This window comes from Phaethon aethereus (genome assembly GCF_964289735.1).
Source record: "Phaethon aethereus genome assembly, chromosome: 1".
In the NCBI taxonomy this organism is placed as follows: Eukaryota; Metazoa; Chordata; class Aves; order Phaethontiformes; family Phaethontidae; genus Phaethon; species Phaethon aethereus.
This window is the reverse complement of record NC_138575.1, coordinates 1,452,768-1,471,228: the sequence shown is the minus strand read 5'-3', so window position 1 is coordinate 1,471,228 and position 18,461 is coordinate 1,452,768. Positions and strand designations below refer to the sequence as shown.

Sequence of the window (18,461 nt, the reverse complement as noted above, 5' to 3'; positions counted from 1 at the left end):
CCTCCGCCCCTTGTCCTCCCGCCCCACTTCCGCCCACCTCTCCTGGGGGGCTGCTCCCCACTGACACCCCTTGTGCTTCACGGCCCCAAAGCACCTTTCCCAGGGGGTTTGCTCCCCCCGTCAAAAAATGCGGGAGGCACCGAGCGGCTTCTCCCACCCTCCATCCCTGCGGCCTGCGGCAACCCGATCCCGTCCCAGCGGGCAGCCAGGCCCCAAACTGGTCAGGCTGGTTTGCGGCACTGGAGCCCCGTGCTGCGCTTTTTTTTGCGGGGGGGGTTGGGGGCCTATAGTGACACCACCCCCCCCCCATACATCTATATAAAACATATAGATATTTATATATAAGATTTGCATGTGCGTAGTTGCATGGGTCTGCGTTGGCTGTGGGTGGGTGGGTGGTGATTTGGGGGGGTGTGGAATTTTAGGGGAGAGGGGATGTAATTGGGGGGCGGGGGGGGGAGTTGTACAGTGCTACGGGCCATCCCCGTGGTTCCAGGCCTGGGGTAAGGAGGGATCCCTCCATCACCCCGAAGACAGCCATGCCCCCCGCCTCCCGCCATCACACCAGCCATGCCCCCCCAGCCCATCCCCGTCCCCTCGGGGCGGGCGGTGCCTCTCGGGTTGCCGGGGGGGGGGGGAAGGGGAAGGGGAAGGGGCGGGGGGGGTCGGGATCGTTTTCCGTGGAGGCGGTGTGTGTGTGGGGGGGTGTTTAGGGAGCGGGAAACCGGATCGGCGGCGGGGGGGGCTCAGGTGCGCGTCCGCGCTGCCGCCGGTGTCCGGTGTCCGACAGCCGGTGAGCGGCCCCGACGGCGGCCCCGGCTATAAAAGTACCCCCCCCCCTTTTACAAAAGGAGAAGGAACCAGCATTTGGGGCCTCAGACTTCCCCGGTCCCCGCCGCCGCCGGGACGGAGCCGCCCGCCCCGAGGCCACGGTGACGGGCGTTCGGCACCTCCCCGCCCCAGTGAAGCGAAGGGACGGTGGGAGAAGGCGGGGGTGGGGGTGGTGTCTTCTCTGTCTGCTTTAGGACCCCCTCCCACCCCGCTGAGGGGGCACTGGGGGGGGATCCCACCGCCGCCCCCTCCTCCCCGGGCTGGGTGCTGGGGTAACGGGGTTACCGCGCCGGTAGCCCCGGCGGGGCGGCCCCGGAGGTGTGGTACGGGATGGGGGGTGGGAGGGTGGCCCAAGGTGAGCCCGGCCCCCCCCCCCGGGTCCGGCTCCACCTTCCGGGGCACCTGGGCCAATTGGGAGCCGCAGGGGGGGTCCCCCCGGCCGGGCTAAGGCCGCTGCCGCCGCCGCTCCTCGCCACTTGGGCGAGCGCCGGGGCGGCGGCGGGGACCCCCCCCCACACACACACACCCCGGGGGGCGGTGGGTGGGAGCGGCGGGGGCTGCCGTGTCTCCCCACCAGCTCCCGGGGTGACCTCGTCCCCCGTGGGGTCCCGCGTTGGCAGCGCCCGGAGCAGAGGTAAGTGCGGCCGCCTCGGCCCCCGGGGGGGGGGGCGGGTCCTGTTGGGGTCCCCTCGGGGTTCAGGGACCCCCCGCTTTAGCCGCTCCCTCCCTCCCCGGTAGGATCGGGCCCCGGGTCAGCGTGTCCCCAACTCTTACCTCTTTTCCTCGACGTGGGGTCCCCCCCACGCTCGGGCTGAGTCTCCCTCCCCAAATTGTCCCCCCTCCCAGCGCCCTTCCCTCCCGGGGTCCCCCCAAACCTTTGCCGTCGGGGGTCTCAGCATTCCTATCCCATGGGGGTGAAGCAGGTGACAACGAAATGGGGGTCCAGCCCCACCGCCCGCAGCCGCAGCCGTCCCTCGCCCTAGGGGGGGGTATTCTGGGGTTCAGGGGTGTCCCCCTTACCCCCCCCCGCTGGGATTTGTTGTCGCTTTGCAGCCCCGATGGCAGCTCCGGTGTCACCAAATAATGCCCGTAACGAAAGCCCAGTCGGGGGGCGCAGGGTGGGCTCCTGCCCCGGGCTGGGGAGTGCTCTGGGGTGAGGGGGGGTCCCCCGGCGCTGGGGCAGCCGGTGGGGCCGTGGCGGGTGTCTCCGGCACTGCGGCACAAATCTGCTCGGTTTAGCCCCAAAATGGGCAGCAGCGTCGTGATCCCCATCCCGGCGCCCGTCCCTGTCCCTGACTGCATTCCTCTCTGTGTCCCCATCCCTGTCCCCGTCTCCGTTCCCGTCTCCATCCCCATCTTTATCCCTGTCCCCGTCTCTGTTCCCGTCTCCATCCCCATCTTTATCCCTGTCTCCGTCTCCATCCCCATGTCTCCATTCTCGTCCCTAATTCCATCTCCATTCCTACCCTCCATCCCTGTCTCCATTCCCATCCCCGTTTCTGTCCCCATCCCCATCTCCTTCCCCTCCTTGTCCCCATCCCATCCCCATCCCATCCCCATCCCATCCCCGTCCCTGTCCCCACCCAGGCTCTCCCCAGCCACCCACTGGTGATGCCCGCCAAGGGGGGACCCATGGCCACACAAATTTGGGTGTTGACCATGGGCGGGTGCCAGCCCCCACCGCACCCCACGGCGCGGCAGACATCATCAGCGGCCGCGGCCCCGAGCTGCCACCGCCGCCGTCCCCGTCCCCTGGCGCGGCGGAGGCAGAGGCCGAGCACCATCTTGGTGCTGTCGGTGCCACCGGCATCCCCGGGTGACACTGGTGGCCTTCTGCGCTTGGGGATGGGATTTTGCCCTGCTGGGCCCCTAAAAGGGTCTCGGGGACCAGGGGACCCCCACATCCCCACACCAAAGGTCTCGGGCCTTGCGGCAGAGCCCGCCGGAGCCCTTGGAGGGGGCTGCCGGGAGCGGGGCCGGGGGGGCCCGGGGGGAGCAGCATCCGCAATGCGGCAGCTCCCAACGTCACGAGCCGGGGTGCGGCGGCTCTGCAGAGGGGCAGGCTCAGCCCCGCCGCCGGCCGGGCCCCGGGCTGCCGCAGCGGCCTTGGGCGGAGGCGGGGGGACGGGGCCAAGGGGGGCACCCCCAAAGCTGCCACCCCCACCCCAAGCCGGGTGGGGTGCGGCACCCACAGGCATCGGGGCGCAGGGGGTCGGCGGGGGAAGGGTCGCATCCTGCCTGGGCGCGGTGCCGGGGCCGGCGCGGGCCGGCCGACGGCGGGGATTTGGCGAAGCCGTCGCCTTCAAAGTCACGCCAAGGATGGCGGCGGGCTCGGCCTCGCCCGCGGCCCCCGGGGACCGGTGTCCCCAAGCCGCGGCGTGCCGGGGCGGTGTCCCCCAGGTGAGGACGGCGCCGCGGCCTCGGGGGCTTCCCTTCCTTTTGGGCTGCTTGGCTGAGCGCCGCGGGGCTTCGGGGGGCTCCTCCAGGCTTTCGGGGCGCTTCGCCGCTGGGCGAGGGCTTTGCTGAGGGAGCCCGAAAGACGGGTGCCGACGGAGGGGACGCGTCGGTCCCCGCCGGCGTCAACCCCGCCGCGCGCAACGCTCCCCACGTCGTGGGGCTGGCCGAGCCGAGCAAGCGCCGCTGCCGGTCTTCAGCCCCAAATTTGAGGCCAGATGGGGTGCGAGGGGTCGGGGGTTGCGTCCCGGAGGGGGGTCAGCTCCCGCCACCGGATCCGGGGCACCCCGAGCTCATCCCGGGGCCGCTTGGCTCGTCGGGGCCTTGGCTTCGCCAACACAAAGGGGACTTTGTGCCTTCCTCCTCCTCCTCCTCCGCCGCTGCCATGGCCGCTGGGGACGGCGTCGCAGCCAGCCGGGGGGTTCGCAGCCCCCTGGGGGGGCTCTGCAACCATCCGAGGGGTTTGCAAGCTTTGGGGGGGGTTGCAGCCATCCAGTGGGTCTGCAACATTTTGGGGTGTCTGCAACCTTCCAGGGGGGGTTGCAACCATTTGGAGGGTCTGCAACTTTTTTTTGGGGGGGGGCGATGTTTGTGGGGGGGTTGCAGCCATCTGGGGGCGTTGCAACAATTTTTAGGGGGTTTGCAACCACTCGTAGGGTCTGCAACCATCAAGGGGGTTTGCAGGCTTTTGCGGCCATCCGAGGGGGTTGCAACTTCTTGGGGGGGTTTACAACCATTTGGAGGGTTTGTAACCATCCGGGGGGGTTGCAACATTTTGGGGGATTTGCAGCATTTTGGGGAGTTTGCAGCCATCTGGATGGTTTGCAACCGTGCAGGGGATGTTGCAACCTTTTGGGGGGGGGAGAGGGTGTGTGTCTGTGACCGTCCGGGGGGTTGCAACCTTTTGGGGGGTTGGCAACCTTTTGGGGGGGTGTGTGCGACCATCCAGGGGTTTGCAACCTTCTGGGGGGTTTGCAGCCCTCTGGGGATTTGTGACGGTTTCAGGGGGTTGCAGCCGTCCGGGGGGGGTGCAGCCGTTCCGGGGGGGTTGCAGCCATCGGCAGCATTCGGTCCCTGCAGACCTGGGGCCGAGACACCCGCGTAACCCCGCAAAGGCGGCGGCTGGGAAATGGCTTCCAGCGCCAGGTCCCGGCGTCGCCTCAGCCCCATCCCGCTGCGGCGCTGCCCCGACAGTCCCCGGCGCTCGACCAGCTGCGCCGGGCACCGGATTTTCCCCATCCTCCCCGGAGAGACGGCATCGGGGCGAGCATCTCCCTTCGCTTGGAGGTTTCTGAAGGATTTTGTTGATGGATAATAATTTATTCCCTTTTTATTTTTCCATGGCTGTTTCGAGGCTGGAGACCGGGGCTGGGCGGGTTCGGCTCTCACTTACGGAGGATTTTGAGGGGAAAATTAAGGAAAAAAAAAAAAAAAAGGAAGGTGCGAGCTCGCTACTCCTGTTCTGTGTATGGCACTGGTAGAATTCACTGTGCAACCCCGCGGTCAGTGAATTACCATAGGGCCATAAACAGAGCAGAGAAAGACCCGCGAGCCCCGTGGGGCCGTCGCCGACGTCACCTGGCCCGTTTTGGCACTAGCACATTTTTGCTTTTATTTGTAGCTTTTGAGCAATTATGTGTAGTGCCAATATGGGAGAAGGTGGAGAGAGCAGCGCCGGGGCGGGGGACGGCCGAGCACTGGTGCCGGGGAGGTGGTTTCAGCGGGGGAGATGCCGGGAGCGAGGGATGCTGCTGGGGTTGGGAAGGTGGAAACCAGCCCAAAATTGCCGGGGTGATGGCGGGATGTGTCCATCAGACCATGGGTGCCGTGGTGGGGGTGCCTGTCAGAACACGGTGTCCCAGCCCGTGGAGGCATCTCGGCCAGGCCGTGTCCCCGTGGTGGCCATTGTGAGCAGGATGGGACCCCACTCCTTCTCCGCTCCTGGACCACGGTGGTGGCATCTCCCCGGGGTTGAGCCAAGCGTCGCCGCGGGGCCCCACAGGGGCCGAGCATGGGGTTTTCTGGCTGGATGGGTGAAATTATATTTTTTTCCTATTTTTTGCAGCTCTCCAGGCCTGGCACCGCGGCTGCGTGACCCCCCCGTCCCCGTGCCGGGGCCTGGCTGCCACGACGGTGCCGGTGGTGCCGGCTGCGCCCGGCCCTGGGGCTGCCTTTGGCAATGGTAGAACTCACACTGGTGCGGTAGCAGGATCCGGTGGTTCTAGACTTGCCAACTACAGCCCCGGGGAACCGCTGCGGACACGGGCCCCTGGCACCCATGGGTGCAGCCGGGCTCCCTGTGCATCCCCCTCCCACCCAGCCAGGGCTCTGCTGCCGGGCTGGGGGGTTGCTCGTCGGGTCCTGCTCTGTCCAGCATGGGATTTGGGGAGGATGCAGTGGGTGTCTGCGCACACACCGCACGGGGGGGACGGGGATGCTGAGACCCTCCCTGAGGGGGTGGTCCGGCACCCCAGGGTGTCGCCATGTTGGGGGGGACAGGAACCTGCTGGAATACCGGTCGTTGGTATGGCCACGTGTCCCCGCGTGACTCCGGCTGTTAAGGGCCGATCCGGGCCCGGGACACAGCCGGAGCAGCCGGCGCAGGGGCATTAGGTGGCCGGCTCCTGCCCCTGGCCCCAGATCTGGGCCCCGGCCCCGATCCTGCCCCACAGTTTCTGGGGCGTGGGGTGAAATCGAGGCACCGGTGAAGCAGCTGCCACGTGTCCCCAGGCGCAGGAGGGACGGTGGCAGCTTTTAGGGGGGACGGGGGATAGTAAGGGAAGGGGCAGCTCTGGGCTGGCGTGTTGGGGGGTGGGAGGGGGCTGTGCAGACCCCCTCGACCCCCCATCACCCCCGGGGTGCAGAGAAGTGGCCCCCCCGGGGCCGTGGGGGGCGGCTGGCGGATATGTAGGGCAGCGCTGGGTGATTACGGGGCTTTCGGCGTAAGCCCGCGGAGATTGGATCACGCTGGATTAGGCTGCACGCTCAAATCATCCCCCCTGCGCCGGGGCGGGGGGAGGGATGGACGGGGGTCCCCATCGCCCTCCCGGGGCAGGCGGGGGGGGACAGGCTGTCTGTGTGTCTGTCTGTCCATTCATCTGTCTGTCTGGTCATCCAGCTAGCAAACATCCATCCGTCCATTCATCCAGCCACCTGTCCATTGTCTGTACGGCCACCCAGCCCACTGTCCGTCTGTCCAGCCACTGAGCCCTCCATCTGCCCGTCTGCCTGTCCATCTACCCGTACATACGTCCAGCCATCCCTCCGTCCGGAGCAGCCAGCCATTGCTCCATCTACCAGTCCGTCCGTCCGTCCTTCCGTCCACCCATCCACCCACCAGTCTGTCCATCTGTCCGTCCACCCATCTGTCCAACCAGCCATCGGTCCATCTACCACGCTGTCCGCCCATCCATCCGCCCCTCCCTCCCCCCAGCGCTGGGCTTAACCCCCACAACAGGCTCAGCAATGGGGCCCTGCCCCCGGGGGGACCAGGGGCGGGGCACGCCTCTAAAGCCCCACCCAAACAGGCCACGCCCACACAAGAAGCCCCACCCCCGAGAGGCTCCACCCCCAGCAGTCACCCGAAGCCCGTGCCCCCAGTCCCCGTCCCCCCAAGACCCCCACCCTGTTGGGGATCACCCTGAGTGCCCCCCCTCCCCGTCCTGCCCCTTCCCAGCTTCCTGAGCGCCCAGCGGCGCTTTTGGGATCAAATCCGGCAATTTGGGTCCAGACCCTGCAACGTGGGGCAGAGCAGCGCTGGGCTGGGGGCGGGTGGAGGCAGCAAACGCAGCTGGGCCGCGCACGGGAGCCCATGCTCCGGGTCCCCCCTCGCCCGGGGGACCCCCCGGAGCCCCCCCAGGCTGGGGAGAGGAGCAGGATCCGGCCCCGCCAGCCTCTCCCCACCGGGAAGTAACGCGAAGCTCGCCGGGGCAAGCGCGAGCCGCCCCGGCGGGAGGCCCCGACCTGCTTATTAAAGACCGATTAACGAAGATTAAAGCCTCATGGCAGCGTCTGCCAGGCCGAACCACCCCCCTCCCAGCCCTGCTGCCGGATCCGAGGCCCCCCAGCCTGGCCGGGGGATGTCCTGGGGGCCCCAGTGGCACGCGGACCCCCGGGTCACCCCCCGGCAGACGCAGCATCTTTCACATCTGGGGACACGGAGCCAACGCTGAGGCTCGGCTCCCGGCTCGGCCGGGGACATCCGTGAGCACCCACGGGTGCTCCAGTACAACGGCCACATTCCTCCTTTCCTTCCGTCCATCTGTCCGTCCTTCCAGCCTTCCTCCGCTCTTTTTCTTGCCCCAGGCTACCAGACGCCCGCGGGATCCACCGTGCCGGAGCCAGCGCCGCGGCCATCCCACACCGGCCTTCAAATAAAGCTGCGTAAAGCCATCGCAAAAAAACATCCTCCTCGGGTTTGAACCCGCGGTAACGTGCCCTGGGTTTGCCGGGAAGCAGCTGCACCTGAAAAGGGAGGAATTCAACCCAAGAGCCAGCTCAGGCCCGGGGTGGGAGCGCGAGGGGATGCTCAAGCACCTCCATGGTCTCCACCCGGCCCCAGGCTGCTGCTGGAAGAGTAAAAAGGAGTAAGATAAATTGCACAAAGGATGAATTAAGCCCCAAAATCAGCCCGGCCGTGCCCAGCTCCTCCCTTCCGGCCCGATGTCGCGGCAGAGCCGAGCGGAGCCGGCGTGGCGAGGGCGGGGGTGCGGGACAAGGCCCCGAAACACCCGCTGGGTAGGAGGGGTGGCAGGATACACCAACCCCCCCCAAAATACCCCAAAACAGGAGAGCCGGATGCAGGGGTAGACACATTTGTAACAATTTATTGAATGAGGCAATAATAGACACTGGGAAAACAAGGGGGGGTCCATGCTCTGCTACTTTGCCTGGTTTTTGTTTTTTTGGGGGGGTGGGAGGGCAGGGGGGAACCTCTCGGACTAAAAGAACGTCATTTCATCGCCAAAGAAACACTGACTTGAAAGCCACCGACATCTTCACAACGACAATTAAAAAAAAAAAATAATTAAGAAAAAAAATTTAATAATAAGAAATTGGAGAACCAGGACTGTTTCTATGGGAAGATCTCCCTCCCCTCGTTAAAGTACAGAAGAAATGTATACAAAGAACATTTGATATTTTTCCATATAAAACAAGTAAATACAAGAATCTGAAAAGTTCCTCAAAGGCGGAGCGAGACGTGGAGAACTTTGTTAATGGCCACTTGGAAAGAATAAAAATAAAATTAAAAAAAAAAAAAAAAATTAAAAATTAAATACCATGCACAACTGCACGCGCGGCGGGGCTGCGGCTGACGGAGGGTTCCGCCCGGCGCTGCCGCTGGGACGCAAGGGTTTGGCCCACGGGAAAGTCAAGTAAAACCCGCCCCCCAAAAACACCCCCGAGGCCTTTTTTTAACCCTCCTTGAAAGGATTTTGGGTGATGGGGATTAAAAGTCCCCAGCAGCAGCAGAGCTGTGCTGGGAGATGCACACAGGGCAGGACCGGGGGGGTGGCTTGGAGGGCTGGGGGGTGCAGAGGGGTCCCCCGAAGGGCAGGGTCTGCGCTCGCATCCCCCCCCCGCTACCTTCAAGCGAAGGTTTTGTTGTGGGAACCGGACTCTCCGGGGCTGGGCAGGGGACGACATGGGGTCCTGGGGGATGGCAGCGGGGGCCGGGACGAGCCCGAGGCGGCTCTTTGGCAAGGGAAGTCCTGGGAACGCGGCGGGTGAGCAGCGGGGGACGCAGCCAGAGCCCCTCTAGAGGCGTTTCCACTCCGGTCTAGATCCACAAAAACAAAAAATAATAATAATAACAACAACAACAATAATAATAATAAAAAGGAAAAAAAATCTAAAATGGCAGGTACATTTCGAGAGCAGAGAAATAAGAACAGGTCTCCAGTGTGCACCAAGGGGAGCCGAGCAGATCGCGGCCGGGATTCTCCGCGGCAGCGCTTACGGTCGTCAAAGGCAGAGGTGGCCTCGCTCGCCGGCGCGGGGAGGGCGGCAGTCGTGCAGGCTCCTGGGAGAGCATTATCCCTGCCACCCCCCTGCAGTCACACATGCATTTTTTCTTCCCAGGAGAGGAGCTTTTCCTGAACTCTTTTCCTATTTTTTTTGTTGTTGTTGGTTTTTTTTTGTGGTTTTTTTTTTTTTTTTCTTCTTTTGCTATAAAAGTCCACGTTAAAATCTTTGAAATCTAATTTGCCAAGTGCGGATGACGGAGGGCCGTGCCCAGGAGATGCCGCGGAGGAAGGTGCCGACACAGCCCGGGAGCAGCAGCGATGCTGACGGAGCAGTCTCGGCCGAGGGCGTCCGTGCTCCCCCCACGCCTCGATCCCCCCAGGCCTCGCCCTGTTCGATCCCGCGTGGGGGGGAACGGGGGCTAAGGGGTTGCCTTTTTTTTTGTTTTGTTTTCTTTTAAATCTCCTCGGAATGAAAGTCCCGTCACAATTTGGCTTCTCACTCCTATGAGAGCAGAGTGGCGCTATAAAAATGCACTTAACACGCATCCTCTGCTAGTATTTTTTTTCTTTTTTTTTTTTCCTTTTAAAAAAAAAAAAGTTAACAAAACCTTTGCTTCCAAAGCTGGGAGACTCAATGCCACCTGATTGCATCTCTGGAGAGGCGTAAAAAAATTATTCGCATAAGAGACGAGGAAAATCACCATGATCCTGCTCAGGACATCGTCACTGTTCCAAGGTCACCACTTCCACTGCCTGCCCGTCCATGGTGACGGCACTGTCTGCTATCCTCGTGGTAACGGGTGCCATCGCCACCTGAACGGGGCCGTTGCCTTGGGCCAGGCTGGTCACCACGGTCTGGTACATGCTGACGGGGATCTGGACGAGACCTGCGGAGAGAAAAAAACAAATAGGAGCAGAGTTGGGAGGGAATGACCGGCATGAGGGATGCGGCTGGCATGAGCATGTGCCGTGGTGCGATCCCCAGGGGCTTGAGGGCTGCGTTTGGCATGAGAAGTGCTGCTCCAGAGGTGATCCTGTGGATCGTCAGAGTAGTCCCACCTGGAGTGCTGCATCCAGCTCAGTGCAAGAAAGACATGGACCTGCTGGAGCGGGGACAGAGGAGGCCCCAGCAATGCTCCGAGGGCTGGAACAGCTCTGCTGGGAGGACAGGCTGGGAGAGCTGGGGGGGTTCAGCCTGGAGCAGAGAAGGCTCCGGGGAGACCTTCCTGCAGCTGCCAGGACTGAGAGGGGCTGGGGAGAAAGATGGGGACAGACTTTTTAGCGGGGCCTGTAGTGACAGGGCAAGAGGTGATGGTTTTAAACTAAAACAGGGCAGATTTAGATTAGATCTAAGGAGGACATTTTTGACAATGAGGGTGGAGGAGCAGTGGAACAGGTTGCCCAGAGAGGTGGCAGATGCCCCATCCCTGGGAACATCCCAGGTCAGGCTGGACGGGGCTCTGAGCAACCTGCTCTAGTTGGGGATGTCCCTGCTTATAGCAGGGGGGTTGGACTAGATGGCCTTGAAAGGTCCCTTCCAACCCAAACCGTTCCATGGAAAGCTGGCAACTGGGGAAGACACCTGCCTCCCACCCAGCCGTCTCTGTGCTGGTGTAATTATTCATGGCTCGGTGGCCTCGCTGCGCCGGACTCGCCCGCCACGGTGCGACGTGGGATGGGAACAGGGACGGGATGGGGTAGGTTGGGGTGACAGTGTGGTGAGCTCAGCCTGCACCGCAAGGAGAGAGAATAAGGTTAGAATAAGGGTAAGGAGGAAAGAAATAAGGCATTTTTGGAGGAGGAACCCAAAGAAGATGCCGGGGTGGTACAACAAGTACCTGTATGTACAGCCAGCCCCGTCAGGCCGTTTTGCTGGAGGCAGAGATTGCTCCACACGTTTCTCCTGCAGCCGTGAGCATGCCACCACACAGCCCAGCAGTGGTCACCCACAGATGAGGAACATACTTCTGAAACACATTTTTCTACTTGATTTGCCCAGAATTGGGAGTCCTGGGGCTGAGGAAGGGATAAACTCAGCTTCTCCCCTCTTGCAAGACTTCCATGCCCTTTAACTCCGTGCACCACTCAAACACCTTCCCCCTTTCACAGCACAGAAGAAGGATCCCATCGCCGGGTGGACCACAGGAGCACCCCCCGTCCTGCCGGCGAGCCCCGGTACAGCCACCGGCCTCTCGCAGACATGGTGCACGGCCTCCCGCTCACTCTCCATCCCAGCCGGGTCCTCCTGCCTTCACACCCAAACAGGTGAAGGGCAGCATGAGACCAGTGAGCCTTGGCCAAGCCATACTGGCTCCAGGCACTGGCTATAGGCACTCGCACATGTATATATATGACATATAACAGAGATAAAGGAAAGCAAACCAAGTTTCTCAGCCCTTCCCCACTTATGGAGAGGTCCAGCAAAGCAGGAAACATCTTTTTCCTAAGGCTGGCTCAGCTACAGAAAGGGATCAGATGCTCCTGAGCTGGAAAAGTTTCGGGCATGTTTTTGGCCACGGAGGAAAGCACCACTGTGCCAAACGCAGTGAGTCCTGGTTAGCTAGGTAACACCAACCAGGGTGACAACAAAACAACAAAACCCCTGAGGATATTGTGATGCCAATGATGAAAAGAGGTGGAAAAAATAGCAAGGAGCAGTGGTGCTGCTTGATACAGCCAGGCAGGGCAAGGGGAATAGCAAATCCCACAGGCTGGCAAGATAAAGTTTGTGTTTCTACTCCAGTATTATCTGCGTGTACCCACCACTGCCTTTGGCTTGGTAAAGCGTTGTATAGACAAGCAAGCCTGTAAACGCTACTCTGTACATGACATTTCTGAAACTACCCACACCCCTGTTGTGGGTCAAAAAAAAAGCTTTTAGGGGTCAATGACTCTTCCCAGCCAGCAGCACAGGATGACCAACCCCTGAAACAGCATTCAAATGGTTTAAGACAGCAGGTTCCTGACCCAAGCTTTCCCAAAAAAGCAGTACAATCTCTTTTCATTCAGGTTTCTGTGGCAGAGAGCAGACCTCTGTCCTGCCAAGGGCACTCATTTAATAACACAAGGCAGCAGCACACAGCTCAGTGTCCTCAGATAACTTACTGTACAGACAGGAAAGCTTATGAGTTAATCGTGCTGACCAGGTGGGTGACCCCAGTGAAGCACAGCCGTGCTTTGCAGTTCTTCAACATCCCTCCTTTTGCGATATCAAAGCATTCTGCAGGTCGTAAAGTTTCGTGAAGCCCCAGCCAAAGGGCTGCCCCACACCAGAAGGGCTATGTCTGTATTTGTCTGGGTCACAGCCCAACCAAGGGATCGCTTTCCTGGTGCGATGGTTCAACACCGACTGCTAGGAACAGCGTGGAGTCAGAAGGTACAAAGCTCCCGGCGTGCTTTCTAACAAATGAGAGTTTCAGGCAACAAAACACTGAAATGAGAGTTCATGCTCAGCCCTCTTGAAGAAAATCTCCTATCAGACCCTTCAAGGAAATGTAGCACATACCAGTTTAAGTAGGTGCTGGCACACACCTGGAGATCTGGCCTGGGATGCACCTAAAATCCCCACTCCCAACCAACAACCCAACTAAGCCCTTTGGGTTACTTGGGTTGTTAACCCAAAGGAGACTGTTGGAGCTCTCAAATGACAGTCTACTACCCATGGCCAACCTAAAGACCAGAGTCCTCGCTACCCTCATGGAGCACAGAGCACACAATGTTAAAAGCCTCATCCCTCCGTGCTGTTCAAACATGCACATTGACCAGAGTAGGGCTGCCGCCAACGACGGGTGCTATCAAAAGATGGTGAGATGTGAAGACCTAAACAGATTTTTCTTCGGAGAGGATGAGTTTGTGTCACCCAAGGTTTGGCCACATCTTGGAGCGCACGTATGAGTAGGGAAGTCTCCAGGAGAGACGGCGACACGCAGATCCCTTTCTGCATGGGATTAAACTAAATCGCCTCAGCATCTGACGTAGCAGCCTTCCTGCCAGGGGTGGTAACAAACCAAAGGAGGAGAGGGCTGGAAAGTCTGCTGTGCATTAAAGCAGAGATGATCGCCCTTGGGAGAGAGACGATTAAACTACTGAGATACTGTAATCAGGTCTAGGATTGGCCCTGCACTGCATCTGCTCAGACCTGCACCCTGATTAGCCCTAATCTAGCTGGCATATGTTAATCTAAAGCGTGGATTTCAGACCCTTTCAATTGTATTAAAACAAGGAAATCCATTAGACAAAAAAAAAAAAAAAACCACACCAAACAAAAAACCCAACAACTTCTTGAGTCTTTGAAAAATACATGTCTGCAAAGAAAGTGGAGCCGTGCTGGGGTGCTCTGCGAGGAATGGGGCACGCACGCAGCCCCGCCGAGCGAGGGAAGAGGGATCCCGTCGGATCACCCATACAGCTCGGGAGGGATGACGACAGAAGTGATGAATCATGCACCAAGCTGCACAGCCCACGGCGTTTGCTTCCCCTTCATGAAGCTGTCCAAAAAGCCCCTCTGGAAGACGCGGTGGGTGAGGCACAAAGCCCAAGCACCTCCATCCCCCTGTGAATCATCTCTTCTTGGCCACCAACCTCACCTCCCGTCCTCGGCAGGGACGAGGAGCCAGCTCCAGCCGGCTGGGCACAAGGACAGCATCTACGCAGGGAGCTGGGGCAGAGCCAGCACCAAGATCCTGCCTCTGACTTACCTGCAGCGTGTCAGGGAAAGATTTTTTTTATTTTTTTTTGTGGAGTCTCAGCTGGTTTTGCTAGGAAGGAAGCTGACAGCCATGGAGGGGAACGGATGCTGTGGCAGGACATGAGGGCGGCCAAGGGAGAAGGAAGGCTGTGGCAGGCCTCAGGGGTTGAGATGGTCACCATGAATCAAAGGATTAGAGCAGACCAACTCGGAGACGGCTGCGGCTGTATGCTAATGCTGGGTCAGACTATATTAGAGGCTGCATTTTAGCTGGGGGACTGTGACAGGCCATAGGAGATAATGAGACTCCAGCTGTTTCAGCAGAGAAGTTACAGCTTACAGAAGAAGAAGGGTAAGGGTTAGGCTCTACCTGTGACTGGAGAGCCACAGGATTCAGAGACCAAAAGTCATGCAATGGCTGATAGAGACATCTTACCTGGCATGGAGGGCAGATCAGCAGCAGCATAAGAACAACCGTTTTGATCCTAAATTGTGGTGACTGCATTAAACCACCACATAGGGCTTTGGGGGAGAAGGCCAGGTGGGTAGGATGATTCAGTGCCCTGGGAATTGGTGTCGAGGTTCAGCAATGCCCTGGACATCCAGTACAGTCAATGCTCTGCTCTGGGGACCAGAGTCATCAGTGCCAGTTTCTGCCTTGCTTTAACACCTCTTCACCCTTAAGATCAAACCAAATGCAGCACAAGGAAGAGATACTACCGGCGTCTCCAGCTGTTGGGCACATTCTCAGTCCTTCAGGATCTGGTATACTGTCCTACTCAGCGACACAAAACATGCCTTTTTTTTTTTTCCCCTGGTATCTTAAGGTTGAGTCCATTCCCCAAGGGGCATCCTTATCTCATGTTCAGTGTCTGGTAGTTTAAAGTGGCTCAGGCCACATGCTAAGGTGCTCCAAGTACACAGATAGCTAATTAGCCAAGCACATCCACTCTTCAATGCCCCAATTCCACAAACTGGTTCTTTCCTGACCAATGATGAGGTAAGGATTACACTACCCTGGCTGCTGATACCTCATTGTTGTGTTACTTGACCACACCTGGACACCGGTGCTGAAGACCCATTTGTCAGCATCTCATGTGGTTCCACATCTTATTTAGTGGATATCTCATTCCAGGTATGAAGCAATCACACCAGATGTGGATGGAAGATGGGCTGGAATGCCAATGCAGATCCTACCACCACAATGGTCCCATCAGTGAAGAAACCGTAACAGCCCAAGGCAATCTTGGACAAAGCTCTGTCTGAAGCTCAACTATAAGCATCAGCTTGTGACCTGGCAGCAGGTGGTGTTAAGAGCCTTGCTGCCATATCATAGAATCATAGAATATTTTGGGTTGGAAGGGACCTTTCAAGCTCATCTAGTCCAACGCCCCTGCCATGAGCAGGGACATCTTCAACTAGAGCAGGTTGCTCAGAGCCCTGTCCAACCTGACCTGGAATGTTGCCAGGGATGGGGCATCGACCACCTCTCCGGGCAACCTGGGCCAGGGGTTCACCACCTTCGTTGTCAAAAATTTCTTCCTTACATCTAGTTTGAATCTCCCCTCTTTCAGTTTAAAACCATCACCCCTTGTCCTATCACAACAGGCCCCGCTAAAAAGTCTGTCCCCATCTTTCTCCTCAGCCCCAGCAGCTGCAGGAAGGTCTCCCCGGAGCCTTCTCTGCTCCAGGCTGAACCCCCCCAGCTCTCCCAGCCTGTCCTCCCAGCAGAGCTGTTCCAGCCCTCGGAGCATCGCTGGGGCCTCCTCTGGCCCCGCTCCAGCAGGTCCATGTCTCTCCTGTGCCGAGGGCTCCAGAGCTGGACGCAGCACTGCAGGGGGGTCTCCCCAGAGCGGGGCAGAGGGGCAGAACCCCCTCCCTCACCCTGCTGGCCACGCTGCTTTGGATGCAGCCATGAATGCATGGTATGCTCTCATTACGGTGGCAGTGTGAGTTTACAGCTGGCCAGTCAGGTTCTGCAAGCCTTGAAATGCACCCTGGAGTAGAAAGGTCTTCATTGATACCAAAACAGGGGTCATCTCAATAACCTGTATGGACAATGTGGACATTCAGTGTAATGCTTCTGAAAGCTTAATCTTCACACTAAATGCCGTAAGGCACGCAGAATGGCTGGGAGAAACCGAACAGTGTGTCATCTCAAGGGACATCTCAGCTGCCAGTCACTCAGTGAGAGAGAGATGTCCTATTCCCAGCTGAGATGAGTTCCTCCGGTGAATGTCTTGGCATGGCCCTCTACACCATGGAAAGGCTGAACAGCAGGACCTTGCACGTAACCTTTTCTGCCTGGTACTCTTAACGGGAACACAAGAACAAAGTCCTGGAGGATCAACAGACAGGAACCAGCCCTATTCGTGACCAGACAAGACAACAGCATCCATTGTCCCCATGTTGAATATCAACTCAAGAAAGGAAACAGCCTCCTCTTTCAAAAAGTACAAAACCCTCCTCTTTGGTAGCATCAGCTACAACAGAGAGCTGATCTCCTGCCAAAGCAAACTCTGGTGGGAACAGTCTCTGGAAAGGGAGGGCAGTGAGCAAGCAAAAGGCAAATGGAGAAGCATCACCATTTGGCCCCTGCATCAGGGAGCCAGGAGTCTCAAGCAATGCTCAGCCCTGCTCTGCAGTACCGAGCCAGCCTAGCCCCAGGAAGACTAGGAAGGAGAGATGGTGCAAATCTTTTCAACACACCTTTGGGCAGGCTGGTGAAGAAAGTATTTAAGAGGGATGCTGTTATAAGAGTTGAGTTCATGGTTGTAAAAGCTGTGAAGCCACAAGAAACACTGCTCTGAGTGTTGAGCATGGAGGAGTAGGGGGCACAGGCCTGGAGCACAAAAATACTTGCTCTTGGGATTTCTTTTATGGGGCAAAATAGAAAATGCACGATGACTTCAGCAATCACATTGGAGCCCTTGACAGAGCAGAGGATATCATGGCTTTTTTCAGCTAGGTGACATGACCTTATAAAAGGCCAGCTTGTGGCCAGCAGGGCGAGGGAGGGGATTCTGCCCCTCTGCCCCGCTCTGGGGAGACCCCCCTGCAGTGCTGCGTCCAGCTCTGGAGCCCTCGGCACAGGAGAGACATGGACCTGCTGGAGCGGGGCCAGAGGAGGCCCCAGCGATGCTCCGAGGGCTGGAACAGCTCTGCTGGGAGGACAGGCTGGGAGAGCTGGGGGGGCTCAGCCTGGAGCAGAGAAGGCTCTGGGAAGATCTTACTGCAGCTGCCAGGGCTTAAAGGGGGCTTAGAAGAAAGATGGGGACGGACTTTTTAGCGGGGCCTGTTGCAGTAGGACAAGGGGTGATGGTTTTAAACTAAAAGATCTAGTCTAAATCTGCCTTTTAAGAAGGACATTTTTCACAATGAGGGTGGTGAAACCCTGGCCCAGGTTGCCCGGAGAGGTGGTTGATGCCCCATCCCTGGCAACATCCCAGGTCAGGTTGGACGGGGCTCTGAGCAACCTGCTCTGGTTAAAGATGTCCCTGCTCATGGCAAGGTGGTTGGACTAGATGAGCTTGAAAGGTCCCTTCCAACCCAAACTGTTCTATGATTCTATGAAAAAAACCCCAGGACCTTAACTGAGCTGCATGTCCCCTTCCAAAAGGGCTCCACAGCCTGCTTCAAATCTTCAGAAGCCACGATCCACAGTCAGCTGCTGTTGCTCTTGGGGATCCACTGGCATCAGGAGCACACTCAACACCAAGGAGAGAAAGCAGATACAATCTGATGGATGCCAAAGTCAATACATCTTGCTCTGTTCTCTTGGACACCAAAAAGGGCGTAAGTGTTGAAAGTTGTCCAGTTTATCATTTGCTTTGAACATCTGCAAGGACTGCAGAGTCAGGAGACCACTGTGAGTGGCCTCACAAGTCTCCTAGACCCCTGCTCGAGCTCGGAAGGCCTTACAGTGCTCATGCCAACAACAGGGAAGGCTAAGAGTGAAATTTTCCACTGGACTTTCTTGACTGTTGACCTCCAACTCCTCCAGAAGACTTTTCTCGCTTCAGTCTTCTCAGCTAGCACTGAGGGGAAACTAGTACAAACTTCGCTTAGCACGATCCTACTGTAGCATTTCACACTAGATATTCCTGCAACTTCTTTTTCCCCTCCTCCGGAGGCACAGGGCTGAGCAGTCCAACCGAAATTCCTGTGCTCAGGAATGCACTACAGGGCCCTAGCGCACAGGTCAGCAGATATCACTTCATTGCTACATTTCATTCAGAGCCAGAGGCGACTTTTGAAGACATGATGGAAGAATTCTCGTAGACAATTCAACATGACCAGTGTGCAGATTTTAATACACAAAAAACAAGCAGGAAAATGCATCGCTAGAGGACCTCCGAACCATGAAACATTTGCCCTTGGTGGGTAGCACAATGAAAGGGCACTGGGCATGCTTAGATCTATATACCTAAGCTAGCCTGTAAATACAGCAAGGCTGATGAAGGTAAGCAGGGAATAACTTGATCGTTTTTTCCACAGTGGGACAGAATAGATACAAGCTTGAA

The 18,461-nt window shown here is 58.5% G+C and overlaps 1 protein-coding gene across 1 annotated transcript in view; it reads right to left on the bottom strand.

The window, feature by feature from the left end:
* Positions 1 to 7,658: 7,658 nt before the first annotated feature.
* NRF1 (nuclear respiratory factor 1) overlaps positions 7,659 to 18,461 on the bottom strand; it is a gene marked incomplete at its 5' end in the record, with an annotated part of 56,160 nt that continues 45,357 nt past the window's right edge. The window contains one exon of the mRNA XM_082013928.1: positions 7,659 to 10,138. Coding sequence (XP_081870054.1) covers positions 9,975 to 10,138 — 164 coding nt within the window. The 3' untranslated portion in view covers positions 7,659 to 9,974. The remainder of the gene's footprint in view (positions 10,139 to 18,461) is intronic.